The sequence below is a fragment of the Silurus meridionalis genome, chromosome 25 (genome assembly GCF_014805685.1).
Source record: "Silurus meridionalis isolate SWU-2019-XX chromosome 25, ASM1480568v1, whole genome shotgun sequence".
In the NCBI taxonomy this organism is placed as follows: domain Eukaryota; kingdom Metazoa; phylum Chordata; class Actinopteri; order Siluriformes; family Siluridae; genus Silurus; species Silurus meridionalis.
The window spans coordinates 13,134,206-13,155,775 of record NC_060908.1 but is presented as its reverse complement, the minus strand read 5'-3'; the positions used below and the strand labels follow the sequence as shown (position 1 = coordinate 13,155,775).

The 21,570-nt window shown below is 36.9% G+C and overlaps 1 protein-coding gene across 3 annotated transcripts in view; it reads left to right on the top strand.

The window, feature by feature from the left end:
- The window catches only part of doc2b (double C2-like domains, beta), a 160,423-nt gene that overhangs the window by 13,973 nt on the left and 124,880 nt on the right, over positions 1-21,570 (top strand). For all 3 annotated transcript variants that reach the window (XM_046838803.1, XM_046838802.1, XM_046838805.1), the window contains exon 6: positions 14,847-15,003. In XM_046838803.1, coding sequence (XP_046694759.1) covers positions 14,847-15,003 — 157 coding nt within the window. The remainder of the gene's footprint in view (positions 1-14,846; positions 15,004-21,570) is intronic.

Genomic DNA, 21,570 nt, shown 5'->3' with positions numbered 1-21,570 from the left:
ATTGTCCATTGTTAAATATCAATACAAATAAAAATTCATTGAATTGAATTGTAGAAAATATAAAGCTTGTTTAAATCTTTTAACTTTTGGTCATTCTCCAACATTTGGATGTGAAAACATGCAGTATCTTACAAAAGTGAGTACACCCCTGACATTTCATGTTCTCAAGGGACAATACTATAGAAATTAATCTTGGATATATTTTAGTCAGTGTGCAGCTTGTATAGCAGTACACATTAACTGTCCTCTGAAAAGAACTTAACATACAGCCATTATTGTCAAAATAGCTGGCAACAAATGTGAGTACACCCCAAGTGAACCTTTAAAAAATGTTTCCAAAGTGTTGATATTTTGTGTTAGCACCATTGTTATCTGGCATTGCCTTAATGCTCCTGGGCATGGAATTCACCAGAGCTGCACAGGTTGTTGCTGAGACCCTTTTCCACTCCTCAATAATGACATCACAGAGCTGCTGGATGTAAGACACATGGCGCTTCTCCACCTTCCTCTTCAGGATGCCCCTTAGGTGCTCAATAGGTTTCAGGTCTGGTGTGTTTTGGTTGCACTCACCAGCTGCACTCATGCATCTGTTTTTTAAAGCAGCTTCTGCACCTGACGCACACTTGAAGGACTCAACTTCTTGATAGACCCTTGTGAGGCCTGTTCCGAGTGGAACCAGGTCTTGGAAAACCTCTGTATGACTCTGATCACTGTACTGTAACTCAGTTTTCGAGTGTTCTTCTTATAGCCTCGGCCATCTTTGTGAAGAGCAGCAATGCTAATTTTCAAATCCTCAGCGAGTCTTTGCCATGAGGTGCCATGTTGAAAAGTCATTATGAGAGAATTGTGCTCAAAGCACCAAATTTTAACTGCTCTAATACAAGATACACAACTTTGTATGGTCCTGTCAAGCAGACAAAAACATGAACATGATGCTAAGGACATGCAGCTTTGCATGGTGACATGACATACAGCTGTTATCACTGAGGGTGTAGTCACATTTGTGGACAGCTCTTTTGACAATAATGGCTGTATGTTGAGTTCTTTTCAGAGGACAGTAAATCTGTACTGCTATACAAGCTGCACATTGACTACATTAAACTATATACAAGTTTAATTTCTATAGTATTGTCCCTTTAAGATCAACTAAAATGTTTGCTTAAATGTGAGGGTGTAACACTGACTTATATACCAAAACTATACTGGAATAAATCCTAGAGATTATTTCAACAATTTAAAGGTAATTTTTTGGTCTTGCTGCAATATCCGTATCTGAGTAAACTCTAATAGTGCTGTGGAGGTGAATCCTTCAGTTGTAGGCAAGTCTGCTGTTTGTATTGGTGTCAGACTTGAGATGTTCAGCATCAACACCTCTGATGTTGTGCAAAGGTGCTAAGGCAAGATGATTTTTTTTGCCTTGTGCAGGTGGGTGTCAGAGACCAATGCCAAGTCATCTACATAGTCAAGATCTATTAGTGTTAATTACAGTGTCCATGTGATGCCTCTTAGGTGGTCCTCAGTTGTTTGTCACATGACAGAATCATAGATGAGTCACTGTTTCAAACCTGTCTTGATTTTTAAACAATAGGCAGTTTTCACTTGGCATGTGACATTGGAGAAACAGGTGCTTTTTTTTTTTTTATCATATATATATGATAAATATATATTATATATATAAATATATATATATAGAGAGAGAGAGAGAGAAAGAAAAAGAAAGAGCACCTTAATACATGTATAGATTCCTTATGAGTTTTTGACTGATATTGAACATAGGCTCAAAGATGCACTAGTCCTCAACACCAAGACACATGTTAGTAAAAAGCCAAAAACAGTTGATTTGTGAGGTTTTATTTCCTGAAATAAAAATCTAATTGTACACCCAAACAATGCATTGACTAGATGTCAACCAATTAATTTGTTCTGCAGATTAATTTGCACCATTAGTTAGTTGCTGGAACTATCGGCTATCAGCAAAATTTCATACTGATAGTTTTTCCGGGTTCCAGTCCATTGTCGTTACGAGAGCGGCCTCTAGAGGTGAATCACTGATGCCACGTGCTTTTTGTTTTTTACAACTGAGACAGAATGCTGCACGGCGAGTTTCTTATATTATATAGTATATTATATTTATTATATATAATTGATTAATTATATGATTATATTTATTTATTAATTTATCATTCATTTTCATAATTCAATTTTTTTTTGTAATAAAGTTCAATACTGTTTTACATGGTGTTATTATATTTTATTTTTTATTTTTTTATTTTTTTTATCCAGTATCTATTTTAAAAACTATAAGTTAATTATTTGGTTTTGGCAAGTATCCAACCTAGTTATCAGTATCAGTATCGGTTGACCCTCGCATTAACCAAGATTAACACAACAGCCTCGTTAACATGCCAGAATGAAACAAACATCAAATAAGCAGTAAACCAATCTTTCAAAAAAGGTATCTTAATTACAGTATCAAGTCACAAAGTAGTAAAAACCATTAATATTCAATGGACATATAAAATTGCATTATCACTTTCTGCAGAATAAATAAGCCACGGCAAATAAAGCTGCTATGCACAAATACAATAAAAAGGAGTAAGATGGATGGATGGATGGACGGACGGACGGACGGACGGACAGACAGACAGACAGATAGATAGATAGATAGATAGATAGATAGATAGATAGATAGATGATAGATAGATCTAAAGATCTAAACCAATTACACCACCATTTGTGTAAATGCCACCCACAGTTTCATTCTGATCGTCCTGCTCAGATTCAATAAAAAGAAAGATTTATGACTCATCCCTGTTAAGTTCTGAACTCCAGAGGAAAAAACCTTTAGTACATAAAGAACATTGCCCAAATTGAGTCTCACTGTTAGCATGCTAATTTCACATTGGTGCCTTTGGTTTTTTATCGAGTCTCGCTCCTGAGAGGTTCGATAAATGAAACACAGAAACCACAGACACATTTTCAAAACCGAGCTCCCTTTCGCCTAGAGATATAGCGTTGCTTGGCGTTCGCATTAACGTAGCCTTTAGCATTCAGCACAACGCGAAGGCATTCTCATAATAGCACTCCAATTAACCACATGCGTGCTCTCTCATACGTTCAGTTCTGTTGTAAAGACTGATGCAGGCATTGCTCAGAGATTGAGGACACAGAGGCCACGCTATATTGCTGTCACTGGGGTCTTTTGACCATAGATTTGGGTCAGGGAAGATGAAATGAATAACAATATGGTAAAAAAAAATTGTTGAGGCTGTCACACTTGACTTATGCTAGAGGCTACTAGTGAATTTTTAGAGGCATTCTGCAATCAATATTCAACATACAATCTCCAGCATACAGTCTACCAGCACATTTCAGGCAGTTTCTACTTCATAATATTCTTTTAATCACAGACTTTGCAATATAAATGGTTCTACATATACAGTGGAACCTCGGGTTACGAGTTTAATTGGTTCCATCACTTTACTCTTAACCTGAAAAGCTCGTATCCCGATACAAATTTTCCCATAAGAATGAATAGAAACTTCGGTAATTCGTTCTGGACATCCAAAAAGTGTTTCTTAAAAAAAAAAAATAACGCCAATATTTACTAATATTATTTACTATAACATGTTATATTGAAATCGCATCATATAAAAACATATAAACATATAACAAATAAATCTTTAAATGGTACCTTACCTTTAAGAAGTCTCGCTGCGTGCATGATGGAGACGACGTCCGTAGAAGCGGGAGGAGGGAGAGTTATTGTTTGGAAGGAGAATTTCCATCAGGCTACTTTGTTGGCGGCATGGTGATAGGAATACGTAAAGTATTTAAAGTTCAGTAATTCCACACTGTTAGAGCGACGAGCGGATGTGTATGTGCTGCACGAGAGTGCAGCGAGAGCACGTGGCGATACGTAAAAACTAACCTGCCTGCGATTTTTCCGCTCGTATCCTAAAAAATTTCTCGTAACTAGAGGCAACATTTTTTATGAACTGCGATTCGTAACCTGAATTATACGTATGCCGGGGCGTTCGTAACCCGAGGTTCCACTGTACATTATATAGACAAATGTTTGTGACAAAAACATTACCATGCTGGAACAAGTTTTAGAGAGGGGAAAATTTTATTATACTCCATTGAAGATATCCTATACAATAGTGTGCCTCCAAATTTGTGGTTATATCTTAGGTTAGTGGTTAAGGCTATGGGTTACTGATTAAATGGTCTGGGGTTCAAGCACCAGTATTGCTAAGCTGCCACTTTTGGGCCCTTGCTCAAGGCCTTTAACCCTCTGTGCTCCAGTGCTAGCTGACCCCAGCCTAAGTGATTAACTCTGTCCCATTTGCTGCTTTTTCCCCCAAGCATGGGGCATCAAGGTTTCTGCCCCAGTAGACCTCTGATAGTACTTGTATTAGCAGTTCACATCTTTGACCTCTAGGTGCAACTGAGCTAAATTGGTTGGTGATCACACAGCCCCACTACTGCACTGGAGAGTCAATGGCACAACATCTTACATCAGTGAAGATGAAAAAAGGTATTGATCATTTCAATGGGATTGAAGATTTAACGTTTAGATTAAAATAAGGACCATCCAACAATGTACAGTAAGTAGTCATCCAGACTCTCAAATCAAGTAACATTCCTAGGTGCCTAGCTGTGCAAAAGGACTCGGCCCCTCTGGTTTTTTACTCTACAGTCATTCTTGTCTTAAATTTGAACTTATTTGTATTTAGCCATGGTGCCTCAAAACAAACTTTTGAAGCAGTCATTTCCCAACAACAATCTTCTGTGGGAAGGAAAAGAAAAGATCAAGTCATTCTGCGACAGATGGTATAGCCTCTACAGAGTCCTAAACTTAACATTATGGAGGCTGTCTGGGATTCCTTGAAGAGATGGAAGCAAGTGAGAGCCAAAGTGTGTGGAGAAAATATGGCGAGTTCTCCAATATGCTTTAAACAACCTGCTCCGAGAATTTATTTAAAAGGCAAAGGCATCTTCACCGAGTTTCTGTCTACTGTACAAGGATGCAGCTCAATTCTTTTTAGAATGTAAAAGAGTTTTTGTGCACTGGGATATGCAAAGTACAACTTTCACTGTGCTGTAACGCATATGTGACAAATAAAGTCTAGAGAATGTGCCTTATTGGATCAGGGACACCAAAGAACATTTTATAAGGACATTGAGCAAAGAGCTCCGTTGTGGACTCTGCAGTTACAGGAACATTTTCTTCAGTCCATTAAAAAAAGAAATTGGACTGCATTACAGTTGGATTAGTTTGACATTCAGGCCTCTATATTTATTATTGACTCAGCTGAATATTTGAGAGCATTAAAGGACATACTGTATAAATCCAGATAATCTTTTTGTGCAAAACAGCGCTGCCTGGTATAATACCTTTTATGTCAGGCCAATGTTTCTGAATGCCAGTCTCTTATATGCTTATCTGGACGCTTTGAAATTTACAGACAGAGTCAAGGGAGTTCCTGCATTTTGTACCAACTGTTCAGCGAGTGAGCCAGAGTTGCCAATGAATGCTCTTAGTCAGAACCTGTTATCAGATGGACTGCTGCTCTCCTTCCTGAATGTGCTGCTTTATCACAGTCAGCCAGTGCAGATCTTGGTCTCCTGCTCCCCTACATCCTGCTCCAACTCCTCATTTGTCTGGCAGTACAGCCACCACCGCCTTCAGAGGTTAAATAGAGACAAGCACAATTTTAACTTGTTTGCTTTTTGCTTGTGATTTTTTTTCTTCTATGTGACACTGATTGGACATTTTGCTTTCTTTCTGGGGATCTGAAGTATATTATTATCGTGTACTGCAAAAACTCCTCATCTAATCAAGATTTACAATCTTATTTCTAGCCATAAAAATTGCATTGATCTTATTTTAAGAATAAGAGCATATTGTGTAAAATTAGTATGATTGTTTTGAGATTATTTCTCTTTTTTTTCTTACTTAGTTAGTAAAGCTTCACGTTTTTTTAGCAGCAAATTGAGCTTAATCATCACCAGAGACATTATTTGAGGCCTTTTATCTTTTAAGACTTTATTTTAGCTGTATTATCTGGTTTTAAGGTTGCCTAGTAAAAGAAAAAGCTTAATTATCCCACTTAGGACTTTTTTTATTTTTTATTCTAAATACTTGTTTTATTTCGACCTCAACACTTTTATTTACAACCTAATAACAAATTATAAGACGTATTTATAGCTTTTTACGTTGTTCTGTAGTTAAAATTCAGTTTCTCATGTTGAATAACTTTCAGTGTTCAGAAATGAGAAAATATATTCAATAATGTTTTATGTTGCAATAAGTTTAAGTATTTTGAGAAGCAGCAAGTAATGATTTTTGTTTTTGCATCGTAACTGCTGTGTTACTTCATTTATAGAAATAATTGTTGAAAATATGTATGCGTAATCTTGATTTTAATTATAATCTTGTATTTAGTTTAAATGTTGTTTAATTTGAAGATTGTCAAGAATCTCATCATCTCTGGTTTTTACGATTTTTCTACACAAACTAAAAAAAAGCAAACCATTTTTTAAAAAAATACCGTATTGTCCCGAATATTAGACTATATATTTTTCATGGAAATGCATCTAAGGAAACAATGTCATCTTATATTCAACTCTAGACTAAAAGAGTTCCCCTGACTGAAGCAACCTGATAATCTACGGTCGTTTACAGTACCAGGACTGCATGATGCGAATGACTCCCCAGAACATACCGGTTCAAAAATCCAAGTAACAAAGCATCTGAGGGAAGCTTATAATGCAAATTTTAAGCTCATGGTGATAAATGCAGCCGAGCCGTCTAACACCTGTCAGGCAGCCAAGAAACATGGCGTGTCAGAATGTAATGTCAGGAGATGGCGAGCCCAAAAAGACTTCGAAATGCTAATACCCCTAGTCAAAGAAAAGCTTACCACGGCAAGTGTGTCAGTACGTTACCCGTGGTAAGTCTGCTCTGCGACTGGATACTCCAGGCATGGGCATGATTTTTCACAATGAGATGGACTGAAGGTTATATATGGTATGCCATATGAAAAGTATTTTTTAAATTTAAGCATTTCCTTTATAAAAGACAAGAGTTGGTCTTCAAACAGCATTTTCCCAAAAGCTAAACTTAAAAAAAAAGGGGTGGGGGGTGGTCGTCTTATATTCAGGACAATACTGTAATCAATAAGCAGAACCTAAGTTAATTAGACTAAATTGACTGCTTGGAATGATTATTTAAATTTAATTAGATTATTTTTTCCCATCAGGGGTCGCCACAGCGGATCATCCGCATGTTTGATTTGGCACATGTTTTTACGCTGGCGCTCTTACTGCGGTGGCCTGGGTTCGATCCCCGGTCAGGGAACCAACCCCAACCATTAGGGGTTAGTCTTAGTGCCGGTCCCACAAGCCTTAGTGCCGGTCCCAAGCCCGGATAAATGGGGAGGGTTGCGTTAGGAAGGGCATCCAGCGTATAAACATGTGCCAAATCAAACATGCGGATGATCCGCTGTGGCGACCCTTAATGGGAGAAGCCGAAAGAAAGTTTCTAAAGCCAAGATATGTTTTCTTATTTCTTACTAAGTGTAATTATCTTACATATTTTTCGTATGGCTGGAAAAGTGAGGTGTCCCAATACTTTTCTCCATATCGTGTATTTTTTTAAACCTAAAAACTCTATTGATTAATAATTTATTAATAATATCTTACTAACAGCTACTGTCCAGAGCAGGGAGTGCTAATACATTGGAATGCATTGGAAACCCTAACCCTTACTGCACAGGCAGATAATTTGACATGTTTATAGTCTGTATCTTCTTAAATCATGCATTTATTTTTAAGACGATTATGTTTGGCAGTGTGATATATTTATGTAAATTTTTCGTATATACCCTGTGTACCATGATAGCCATTTATAACATTTTAAAGTAAGTTATAAAACGGCTGTTTTATAGGGCAGTTATAGACCTGCCACCAGAGGAATTATTGTCTAAGCTCTAAAGCTGAATAGTTTGTTATACCCATATCCTGGTGTGCATTATTTTTCTTATACCACAGCAATGACATTAATATTTAATAAAATAATCACAAGGGCTCCAGATCCTATTAGATTGTGAGAGGATCTATTTGCAAGTTGTTAAAGGATTTTTTTATCTGAACCATTCCTGAACCATAATTCTTAATATCTGGACATTGGCTCATTATTAAGCTGCAAGATAACAGTTTCTTTCTTCATCCTCAGATATCTGAGAGAAACCTGTAGGTTTAGTGTCAATTGTTGTTGTATGTAGCACCAGGGTTCAGGAGGAACGTTGTTTCATTTCACTGTGTAATGCGTCAGCTATATATGGTTGAAATGACAATAAAAGCTTCTTGACTTGACTTGACTTTAATCCCTAGCTGAACAGGAACCACCCCACAACATGATGCTGCCCCACCATGCTTTACCATTGGTGTGGATGTTCTTTTATTAATATGGCATTTTGTTTTGTGCTTTGTCTTTTGGCCTTGCCAGATGTTTTGGGCTGATTTTTACAAGCATGGATTTGTTTCTTTTTTCATGTAGCCACTCTACTTCATATTCCAGACATTTGAACAATATGTAAGAGTGTTATCACATGCATGGTATGAACAGTTCTTACCAGATATTTTTCTTTGTTTTCCCTGAAAGATTTGTATTTCCATTTCATACTCTTTTATTGATTTACTGTTGAAAATCAGGATCTTTTACATCTACATTATATTTCCAATTGTATATTCAAGTATTGGGTCACCTGACCTTTCCTGCTATATATGGTTCTTTTCCAAACTGTTACCACAAAGCTGGAGGGACACAATTGTACAGGATGTCTTAGATGCGCCTTAATAAAATTTTGCATTCACTTGACCTTGGAAACTCAAACCTGTTCCAGCATGGCAATGCCCCTGTGCACAAACTGAGCTCCTGGAAGATCTGGTTTACACACATTGGAGAGCAATATCTTGAATGGTCTGCTATACAGCTCTGATCTCTTACCCACTGGAATACACCTTTGGAATGAATTGGAACGCTGACTGCACCCCAGGTCTCGTCACCTATGTCACTACCTGCCTTTCATAACACCCTTGTGGCTGATGAACACAAATATCCATAAGCAAACTCCAAAATCTTGTAGAACAGCTTCCCAGGAAAGTGGAGGGAATTATAGGAGCAAATTGGGATTAAATGTGGAATGCAAAGCTCAAAAATCACATACTGTACTTATGACCAGGTGACCCAATACTTCTCTTTTGGAAATATAGTTTATCTTCTAGCAGCTCATACCAATCTGGCCCTTTTTTCTCAGTAACAAGGCATTGGTATGCATTGGATAATAAGCATGGGCTTGTGAAGATTTGTGCTAATTACAGGGCATTAGTAAAGCCCTGTAGGGCGGTGAGGTCTGGGGTGCAGTCAGTGTTCCAATTCATCCCAATGGTATTTAACAGGGTTGAGGTCAGAGCTCTACAGAAGGCAAATGAAGATCTTCCAGTTGAACCCATGTAAAACATATCTTCTTGGACCTGGCTTTGTTTATTGTCATGCTGGAACAGTTTGGGTCTCTAAAGGCAAAGTTTAATGCTAAAGAATCACATATGTTGTATTTTTTTTAAACCTAAAAACTCTATTGCTTTGAATCAGATAACGGAATGGATTTGTATTCCATCGTTGTACGTTTGGCCTCATTTTGATTAATAATCTCTTACTAACAGCTACTGTCCAGAGCAGGGAGTGCTAATACTTATGCATTGGAAATCAGACTTCGCATTATGAGGCCGGCTACGGAATACGTAATCAAATCTAAGCTATAACGTCTATTCATTCGTTTTTATTTCTGCCTCTGCTATCTTTGGCTTTTTATTCTTTCCCTTTCACAATCAGTGGAAAATGAAAATGTTAGCCTCACTTATAAGTGCCTCTAGGACGCAAACCAAAAATATGCGATGTGTCCTATTTGAAATGCTAGCGCTGCATAAATTTAATCACATTGCTTACTCTTTTTTTCTCTCTCTCTTTCCTCACTAAGTGCATCTGTACATCTCCAACAATTTCAGGAATGTAAGAGACACTAAATTGGAATTGCATTTGCTTTTCTGATTATCCAGGAGATAAGACCTGAATAAGTGGCTGGGCACAGGGATTCCATGTTTGGAGGTTGATAGTGAGGACCATCCGGATTGCACATGAAACTCCAGCATGATGGTGGCCCGGTCGTACAGAGCCTTCAGGCCACCGTAAAGCTTATCAGAGTTTCGCAGGGGTCTGCACGAGCAAACAGCATAACATCTAGTCAGAAATATCTCTCCTGAGCCTGCTGTGAAATAGACTATTTTTGAGTTTTCCCAAAACTCGTTTCACAGGCATCGCAGCTAGAGTTTTTTCACTCAACCTTATTAAAAAAAATAAAAAATAAATCAGAGCTGATGGAAGTGTTTTCTCAGATTCAGGCCCATGGTTTGCAAATTACTAGATATTTCTAATGAGTCATTGGCTCTTAAAACCCAAAGCCAGTCGTGCTTAAACAAGCCAGGACAATCAGCTATGTGGTTTTTTAAACTCAGAGGCACGCTTATGAAAAATAAATAGTCCCAACTCTTTCATGCAGGGCCAAGATGTGCTTTTGAAAACAAATCCCAAAGGCGTTAATGCTGTCTGGCAGGCGGTGGTGCCCAATGAGCGAAAACGAGCCGTAATCATCACGTCGTGTTGCAAAGGCGCTTAAATCATGCAAATTCCTATATTCTCAGGCTAAAAGATCTATTAAACAGGGTAAAAAACTGTTAAAAAAAATCCATATACTGGGTGCATGATAGTTTTTGCTTTATCCACTTTTATCCTAGACCTGTGCCTCTACACACAATTCTTAGATCAGGGTGGATATTGGTCCTCAGAGGCTATATCTTGCCTGAAGGCCTGAACAAATTATCTTGTATTTGATAGTTTTCGTGGAATACTTCTCTGCTGTGCTATCAAGTTGAGAGACTCTTTTTTTGGGGGGGGTGGGGGTTGTGCTTGGGAGTAGTGGCCATATTTTACTGATATGAACATTGTATATGACTGCATGACTTCATTAATCAAATATAATAATGAATTCTGTGCTTCGAGGCAATTGGAACTTTCACTAAAGCTCGGTTTTACTAGAGTAAAAAGGGTAAAGGGGCTTTTAACTTGTCACATATACATTGCAGCACAGTGACATTCTTTCTTAGTGATCTTCTAGTGATCTTCTGAAAATCTTAGTGATGTTTGGAAGCTGGGGTCAAAACACATGATCAATAATGATGCAGCCTTTTCCTTTTAAAGCACAGGGTTTTAAGGGCCTTGCTTAAGGGCCCAAAAGTGGCAGCTTGGCAATAATGGGGTTTGAATCCCCAACCTTTCGATTAGTAACCCAGAGTCTTAACCATTGCGTTTTTACTTGTGCTGTTTAGATGATGGACATATGTTGCATATTATAACATAAGTATTACAATTTATATTGTGTGTAGCTAGAAACCATGACAGTGCATATTTGTTTGTTTTATTGTAGATATTGTCTGGTGTAAAGGTTACTTTACATAAAAAAAAAGCACATCTGCAGCTCCATATTAAATGAAGGCTAATGAAATTTGGATGACAATAATAATCTCTATTCATTATGATGTGATTCTGGAATGCCTTTCTGCTCAGCATGGTTGTACAGAGTGGTTACTTGATCTAACTATAACCTTCCTGTCAGCTTTAAGAAGTCTGTCCAGTCTCCACATTGAAGTCATTGGATGTTGTCTGTTTTGCGCACCACTCTGTTTAAACTTTAGACACTTGTGTGTGAAAATCGCATTAGATCAGCAGTTTCTAGCCGGAACATTTCACACAGCAGAGAATCCACTTTTAAACAAATTCCATGAATGTATAATCTACATTTTGTTCCCATTTAAATGCTTTTACCCTCGCTTGCGATATCTTCACAATGGTTTTTATGCTAGTTCAATGCTAGTTCGTCTCTTTTGCCCTTCTATTAGCACATCCGGAATATTCATAGTCCTCCTATAGGAACGGGTTTCTCCTTTTATCCAAGAACTGGGCGGCACTAATAGAGTTCTGGCTCACTGGTCCTGGACTGCAAAGCTCAACTGGAGCTTCCGGTCACTGGCGGTTGCACATGCACAATCCTCAGAAACTAATTTCACGAAACGCTGCCTCTGCCCGTATTTCAAATTAGCGATATTATCACGGCGCTAATTAAAACGTCAAGAGAGCAAATGCTTTGCGGAGATTTGCTAGTCATTCGGCACATCCTCGAATTTGACAGGGGCAAAAAGTGAAAGTGTATTCATTACACTGAGACGGGTAGGGTTATACTGTCAGGTTCGGAATTATTGGCACCCTTTTTTTTATCATGCTAGCATGGTCTCATTCAGCCCCAGCTTCCTAACAATGCTAGCTACCATTTTAATGCTACCACAAAGCTATTAAACAAGGAGCTTGTACAGGAAAACTTGCCAGAATATTGTTGTTATTAATATACTGTAGTTAGCATTGAACATAGAACTGTGGATAAGAGGAAGGAGCTTGTTTAAGCATTTTTGGATAAGGACAAGGCCAAGGGATTTAGGCCGCTGTATGACTCCAACAAAGGTCCCAGAACAGATTTGATAAATGCCTTACTTAAAAAAAAATGTTGACTTTGAAATATGTACAGTTAAACATTTGAGCATCTCACTAGCAAAAACCCTTTTCCTCCAAAGTTCTTTCCTTCTTATTTTCTCTTTTGAGCTGCAGCCTAATTGATCTCACCCTGAAAAGCTATTGCCACCATTTGATACTGTTCTGTAAAGTTGAAAATAATCTGCGTCCCATAGGATTGCTTGTAAACAGTGTGCTGTGGAAAACACTGCTTAGTGTGAAAGAAACCCCTGCCTGGAGTATAGCAACATGCTTAAGGTTTTGTTGAGCTTTTCAGCTCACCAAATTTGTAAAGAAAAAAGGAAATTCCACACAATATACGATAGAGATAATATGGGTATAGTCATTTTTTATAGATTTTCATGCCACACATATTATGTATTGCTGATATCTTGGACAAATATGTGCAATATGTTCTATTCTATTGTATTCTATATAACAGAATTCTATTCTATTATATTCTTTACTATTCTATTGTATATCTTACACTATTCTGTTCTGCTCAGTTCTATTATATTCTATATTACATTATTCTATTCTATTCTATTCTATATTACACTTTTATTGTGTTTTATTCTATTCTATTATATTTAATATTACACTATTTGATTGTGTTCTATTCTACTCTATTCAAATTTATTTAATTCAATTTTTTATTTTCTTACATTATTTTATTCTATTTTATATTATGCTATTCTATTCTATTATTATTATTTTTTATTATTTTATTATTATCTATTCTATTCTACTATTGTCTATTATCTATTACATTATTTTACTCTATTTCTATTTTATTGTTATTATTTTATTATTCTATTCTATTCTATTCTATTCTATTCTATTCTATTCTATTCTATTCTATTCTTTAACACCGGTGCACTCGCAAGAGTCTTGAATCTCGATTGCATCCTAATTCAATTCAAACACATTCACTTATGTGCTGTAGTCCAACAGAAAGAAAGCAAGAAAGCTTCTTATTTAAGTCCATCCTGGTGACCTTCAGGAAGAGTGTTATGTCCAAAATCCAAGGGCAGATGTTTTTTTTACATCTCCTTTATAACTAGCATTTCCCAGCTATTGGTAACGCCATTTTTAAAATGTGCTTTAAATACTTATCTCATTCCTGGATTGATAGGGCAAGTGATAACAGCTGGTGATCTTTGCATGGAGTTCCCATTGAAGTACCCAAAAGTGTTTTTTTTTTGGTGGCGGCGGCGTGGGGAGACGAGACTTCGAGGCGCCGTACATTTGCATCAGCATGGCTGGTTCACAGCATGTCGGAGGTTCGGGTGATGGAGACGGTTGCTGAGTCTTTCCAGCTGGGTAATGGTCCCTGCCAAGCCGATGGCAGCAGCTGCTATCAACCCTGACATTTTAGCACCTGCTGTCTGTCACTATATAGCCATCTGCCAGACCTGAGAGTGAACCATGAAGCTATTTTTTTTTTAAAACACAAACCTTTCATCATATGTACTTGCAATTTACAAAAGAACCCGACACGTTTTGATGGCCATCATCGGAATTTACGGTATTGTCCATTTTGGTTCTGTGAGAACGATTTGTGAAGCATCTTTCTGCTTTGATTAGAAGCCCTGGCTATACATCCATCATCGTCTGACACTGGCTGTTGCACATTAGGGTGACTCGATGGGCTTTTTGGATGAAAGTGAATTATTTTTAGCGGCCCACTATGGCTGGGTCTGGTCCCTGTGTTCAGACCAGGGCAGAACGAATGTCTGGACCAATTGTCTGGCTCAGAAACGAATCCAAAGCCACTACACACAAAGGAAAAGCTTGAACCTAACAGCCCTATCTCTTTAAGACAGGGGTTTTCAGAGCCAGGAATCACTTAAATTGGAAGAAAGTCCTCCTTGAAATAGATGTGGTTTACAAATCTAGACGTTATATGATTATAATAGTAATGGATTGTGTTTTCTGCCAGTGTAACTAAAAAAAAGACAGAACCACAGCTCTAAGAAACAATGTTGTGTCAGATACTTGCTGTTCTCAGTACTCTTGAACCTCATTCACACTTACTCAAGTTCCTTCCAGTGTTACACCCACATCCAGTGATGGTTACATACACGTTTTCCCCTGAAATATCACAGTTCACTGTATTTTTTTAAAACTTGGTTTTCTCTCTCCCTCTCTCTACTCCCAGGTTTGGAAGCGTTCTGGTGCCTGGTTCTTCAAGGCCCTGCCCAAGTTTATTCACCCAGAGAAGGACTCATTCATGGACAGGAGGCCTGTGATAATGAGAGAGGAGCAGCCAGTGGCTAGGAGTGTCCCAATCACATACACATGGGCCCACAGGAAAGGTGGAGTTGTTTTATTTAATGTCTAACCTAATTCTATTCTATTCTATTCTATTCTATTCTATTCTATTCTATTCTATTCTATTCTATTCTATTCTACAACTTACATTATTCTATTCTAATCTATTTTATTCAATATTACACTATTCTATTATATTATATTCTATCCTGACTTACATTATTCTATTCTATATTACATTATTCTATTGTGTTCTATTCCATTCTTTACTATTTTATTTAATTCTATTCTATATTTTCGAACACTTTTCTATTCTATTCTATTCTATTCTATTCTATTCTATTCTATTCTAACTTACACTATTTTATTCTATATTACACAATTTTATTGTGTTCTATTCTATTCTATTCAATTCTATTCTATTCTTTACTATTCTACATTACATTCTACGTTATATCTTACACTGTTCTATTCTGTTTAGTTCTATTATATTCTATATTACATTATTCTATTCTATTCTATTCTATTTAATATTAAACTATTGTATTCTATTCTTTACAATTTTATTTAATTCAATTCTTTAATTTCTTACACTTCTATTCTATTCTATTTTATAGTATGCTATTCTATTCTAATAGTATGTTATTATTTATTATTTTATTATTATCTATTCTATTCTACTATTGTCTATTCTATTCTATTCTATTCTTAAACACCGGTGCATTTGCAAGAGTCTTGAATCTCGATTGCATCCTGATTAAATTCACACATTCACTTATGTGCTGTAGTCCAAACAAAAGAAAGTGTGTACGGACATATGGAAATCAAGCTCATTAGTGCAGCATCTGCTAAACAGTTTCCTGTATTATGCCTTATTTGTAGCAGATCGGTACTACATTGTGGATTACAATATTGTACCAACTTTGTTCCAGCATAGACCACAAGCATTATACGTAATCCATTAGAAAAGGTTTTGGTTTTTAAATGTACATTGGGAGGCCTGCTGCATTTCTAACCCCAAATAACGTGGCTTCTGAAGTGGCGTGAGATCAGATTAAAATTGATTTTAATTGCATTCTGAGTGCAGCTGTGGTCGTGTTTAGTTGTAACAGATCATTTTTTTAATCTATTCAGTTCATACTGCATTATAAATCTGAACAACACAGATTTAATGACTCTGTTACAGATTCAAGTCATTTTAGAATCTTTTTGTTGTTCATCGAGAAACAATTTTTATTAGTTATAGTAGCAGCAAAATAGTCAGGTAATAAAGTTTTTGAATAAAAAACATTTCTATTTACAAAGAATTGTGCTAAAATGGAATGTGACTAAATTTTAGTTTTAATGCTAAAAATGGGTGTTAATAAAGTAAGTCCTGGGGTGCTGTCAGCATTCCAATTCATCCCAAAGTTGTTCAACAGGGTTTACAAATGTAAACCAAGTTTTTATTGAAGCTCACTGTTGGAACAGGTTTGGTTCTTCTAGTTCAAGTGAAGGAAAAGTTTAATGCTACTACATCCAAAGACTTCTTAAACTTTCGTAGTTTGTGGTAACAGTTTGGGGAAGAACCACATATAGCTGGAAAATTCAGGTGTCCCAATACTTTTGTCGATATAGTGTATAAAAGAGTTCTTAGTACTTCACATTGTGTGTATGACATATATAACATTCTTTTTTCTTGCACAGGTAGACACCTTGCGTGAACAGATGTACTGTTTAGAAAACTGTGAAACAATTTTTGAATTCTCCTCAATGCTAATACTGCTTGAGCATAATTATGCTACGGTGTATATTTATTTTTGACCCCAAAACCCACAGGCTTTTGCCAAGCTTTAATGCTAAAAATGACTGCAGGTGATATGAATATGACTACGGCTCATCCTCGTGTATCCTCATACATGCCCACACACATATGCTGGTTGTTCTGTTCGAAGGCACATGTGTTATTTTTCACACTCTCATGTTTTTCACAGGGCTTAACATGTAGCATATGAGCATCATGTTGTTATGTAAGCTACGTATAATATAGCTGTGATAACTACACTAAATGAACAAAAGTTTGTGGACAACTGAACATAAGATTTGTATCTACTTTTTGAACATTCCATCCAACATTTAGTCCCCATTTCCTGTTATAATAATCTTCTGAGAAGATGAAATTTTTGTAGATTTTGTAGTGTGCTTGTGGAGATTTGTGCTCATTCAGCTAAATTGGTGTTATTAAAGTCAAGGTAAAGTCAAAGAAAGTTAGTAACGTCAGAGGTGTTCAAAAGGATAGAGGTCAGAGCTTCATAGCAGGCCACTCAAGATCTTCCACTCCAGCCTATGTAATGGATATCTTCATGGAGATTGCTAGGTGAACAACAGTGGCATCAAGCTGGAACAGGTTTGGGTTTCGTAGTTCACGTGAAGGGAAAATGTAAAATAGCACATCCAAACATCTTATTTTAACTTTGTGGTAACAGTTTGTGGACGAATCACATATGGTGTCCCAATACTTTTGCCACTACAGTGTAGGTAAACTCAGCTCAGATGTTTTTTGTTTAAATCTGAGTAGCGTTTGTTTGTCACGAGGAGCTTAATTCAACATGGGGATTATTACGGGAACTGAAGTCTGGAGCATTGATGGCCCACGTTTGCGATATAACAGTAAATGCTTTGTTTCGTAGTTGCATGTACGCGTGATGAAGAATGAACGTTAGCCTGCATCCATTTGGAAAAGTCTTGTTTCTATTTCATTTTCTATTTACCGGCTGTTAGGATGATTGATTCAGCTCAGTTTTTCTAACAACACGTTTCTGATTGGAAAAAACAGAGAGTCTCTGGGTTTCTTATCAAACCCCCGAAGGCAACATTTTGCTTGTTTGCATGTTTTGTTTTGTTGCGCAACGAGTTTTGAATTCATTGAGGTGTCTGAAGACGCTTCAGGCTGGGAAAATGTCTTGGAGTCAATATTTCAGTGCACGAAAACAACGTACATCAAAACAATGATGGTGCGATTTTAGACAACCCGGCGAGCGGCATGGTGTTAAACCATTGAGGCATTATATCGGGTTTTTTTTTTTTATGATTTCATAGTAAATATGAGTTTTAAAAGAGCTTTACACTGTGCTTTTACTGTTTTTAGTGTAATAGTATCTAAATGAATAAGCATTAAAAATAACATTTATATGCAATTGTATAGACAAAAGTTTGTGGACACCTGAACATAAGATTTGTATCTACTTTTTGAACATCCCATTCCACAATCAGTCCCCATTTCCTGTTATAATAACCTTCACTCTTCTGGCAAGAAACAATTTTGAAATGTGTTTGAGGAGATTTGTGCTCATTCAGCCACAAGAGTGTTAGAAAAGTCAAGTACTCCCTAACCCTAACCCTGGTATTGCCAGGTACTTGCCAGGTACTTACCCAGCCCTAAAGCCAGAAACTCCCAGCCTTGCAAGTCATCTTCCACACACAGTGCCTGAGGAAGGCCCAAAAAAACCACAGATGATCCCAGTAAACCAGCACACAACTTGTTCAACAAACTGCAATCAGGCAGGTGCTACTGGAGTATTTATTCCAGAACCAACAGGCTGAAGAATGTTTTTTACCCTCAGAATCTAAATACAGTCTCACTGCAAACAACAACTGCCAACTGCCAACTGTTGTACATTTCATACATACACTATATTGCAAGTATTAAGACACCTGACCTTCTCTAAACTGTTATCACGAATCTGGAGGGACACGTTTGTACAGGACGTCTTGATGCGGTATAATAAAAAAATTGCGTTGACTTGACCTTGGAAACCCAAACCCGTTCAAATATGGCAATGTCCCTATGCACAAAGCGAGCTCCATGAAGATATGCTTTACATGCTTTGGAGAGGAAGATTTTATTTGGCCTGCTATAGAGCTCTGATCTCAACCCTACTGAACATCTTTGGGATGAATTGGAACATTGACTCCCCCCCAGGCCTCCTCACCTCCTCATCAGTACCTGACTTTACTAAAAACCCTTGTGGCTGAAGAGCACAAATGTGCACAAGCACACTCTAGAATCTAGTGGAACATCTTCCCAGAAGAGTGGAAGGAATTATTGGGACTAAATGTGGAATGTGATGCTCAAAAAGCACATACCATCCTTATGACCAGGTGTCCGCAAACCTTTGCCAATATAGTGTATCTGTTTAAAACACTGTGTCTGCGCAGTTCTTAATTTTAGAACTCTTAATACCATTGCACATGGTACTATTGCACCTTACTTGCACAATACGTTGCTATGGAAACTTCATTTGGCGAATTTTGGAAATATTTCAAGTTGGAAATTTACCAGGAATTAAAAGGAATTTTTGTACATTTATTAGAATGAATTAGAAATGTATATAAACTGTATCATATACAAACATAAATATAAACATTTTGTTTGGTCATAAGTCTAATACAAATCTATGTATTATTTATGTAATTTACATGTTTACTCGCCAGGTTGGACATTTTATGACATTATTTTGTGTGCAGGATTGAATAAATGATCTGTTTTATGTAATGGAAGATGTGCATATACACAGTGCAAGTAGGGGGTGTGGCCTTAGTGGCCCTGCAGTAAGTGTGCTGTGTGCATGTGATGGATGAATGTGCAGAGTAGAAATTGAAGATTTTTTTTTTTATTTCAACTACATTTAAGTTCCATGTTATAGGTTAAGCTGCCGTTTTGTAAACCCCCAGTTAATTGTCATTATTTTTTCTTAATTCTCATATATTTCTGTTAATTCCCATGGAAAGTTTTCAGTCCGGAAAATTCCCAGAATTTTGCAACCCTACTCAGAAGGTGTTGATTCACTTTTCTTGCACTTGTTTGGTAAAAACTTAAACATGAACTTGAGCATCTTGATAGCAAATATATTAGGGTAATTGGTTATAATGTTGCACTGTAATCAAAAGGTTGTGAGTTCAAATCCCAGCACCACCGAAATACTTCCCCTATGTCCCCTTCTGCAAGACCATTAAACCATCCCCCCCACACACACACACACACACACACACACACTTTATTACACATTCATTACCACATCTTCTTCTAGCTTCATTAACATTGTCACATATTCAATGATGTTCAATGACGTTGGGTTTGATTGGGATGGACCTGTTCATATAAAACTTATCTAGTCAAGACAATCTTTCTAGCCATTACAATCTTTAAAATCTTCTCTTTTTTATCTTCTCCTCTTTCTTCTTTTCTCTTCTTTAGATAAAATCTTATTTAAAAAAATTAAATACTATGTAAGAGCAGATTAGCCACAAATTGAGCTTAATTCATGACATCATTTAAACCCTTTACGATTATATTTTATCTGTAATAACTGGTTTTAAGGTTACCCATTAAAAAAAAAGCTTAATACTCCACTTAGAACTTGTTCATTAGTATTATTTATTTATAAAGCTTGTTTTATATCGTTACCAACACATTTATTTACAGCCTAATAGCAAATTATAAGAGTCTGCACTATGAAGTCACCACACTCATTCCAAACATTATTCAGTATGCTTAAGGTTTCACGTTGCAATACATTTTTATTGAGAAGCAGTAATGATTTTGCGTTGTTTTTGCGTCATAAATATATTTAATATTTATTTTAATAGTAATCTTTGTTACATTTTAAGACAGAATATATAATGATTTCAATTCTCGAATTAAGAGGAATTCTCTTGTGTAGTAGCTCTGGTTTTAAGACTTTTCACGCAAATTAAGAAAAGCAAACTTTTACGAATTAATAAGCTAGTTTTAAGTGAATTGTTCTTTTTTTGCATTTATTTCCTATATTAATGTTGTTTTTTGAGTAAAGCTAAAGTGTCTACTGTAACAGTAAACAGTGTAACAGGATTAGCTTAAATATGTTTTGACATTCAATAAATGTTGGGTGTTGGTAAATGAATTAGACAAAGCTTGCCTCCTTTCATCATTTCAGCAAGAGCGCACCTCAAAACATGTTCATCAAGCAGTTGGTGAAAAACTGCTCCCTTTGTGTACCAGGTATTATTTGTGGAAGCAATCTGTCTCTTTTCGAGGAGCTCTTAGCATCCTCTTTCGCTCTTGTTCTCTCTCGACCCTCTCTCTTGCCTGACCCGGGCCTTTTCCATTTGAATTAATGTTTGTAGGTTAATCAGGTTAAATTTATGTAAATGTTTTAAATGGGTCTCATCAGAATTGCATGAACATCTTGCGTTTGGCATCTGTACCAGATATCTGTGATGGTAATGCGCTAACCTGATGGGCTTCGCATCGGGTAATGTGGGCTCATTAGGCTGTTGATAAGACAGGAAGGTCGATGACCCGTACAAATATGGCTGCACACAGATAAGGCGCGGATCTTTTTTTCCCATCTGGCTTTGGTGGTTTTAATCAGCGAGGAGGTGCGACTGTTATTATGTGCACTGAGGGTAGCTCTAATGGCGATTAGGCCAAATGGTCAGCTTTGACAGCTCCCAGGCTGGAGTTCCAGACAGTTTTTAGTACTCTCTTGTGTTTCATCAGCACAGCAGCGTTGCATTTCATCAAGGTTTAGAAGAAGTGTAACTAGATGTTGTGTGGGAGTGTTTTGCTGAAGCTTAAAATTGCATTTAAT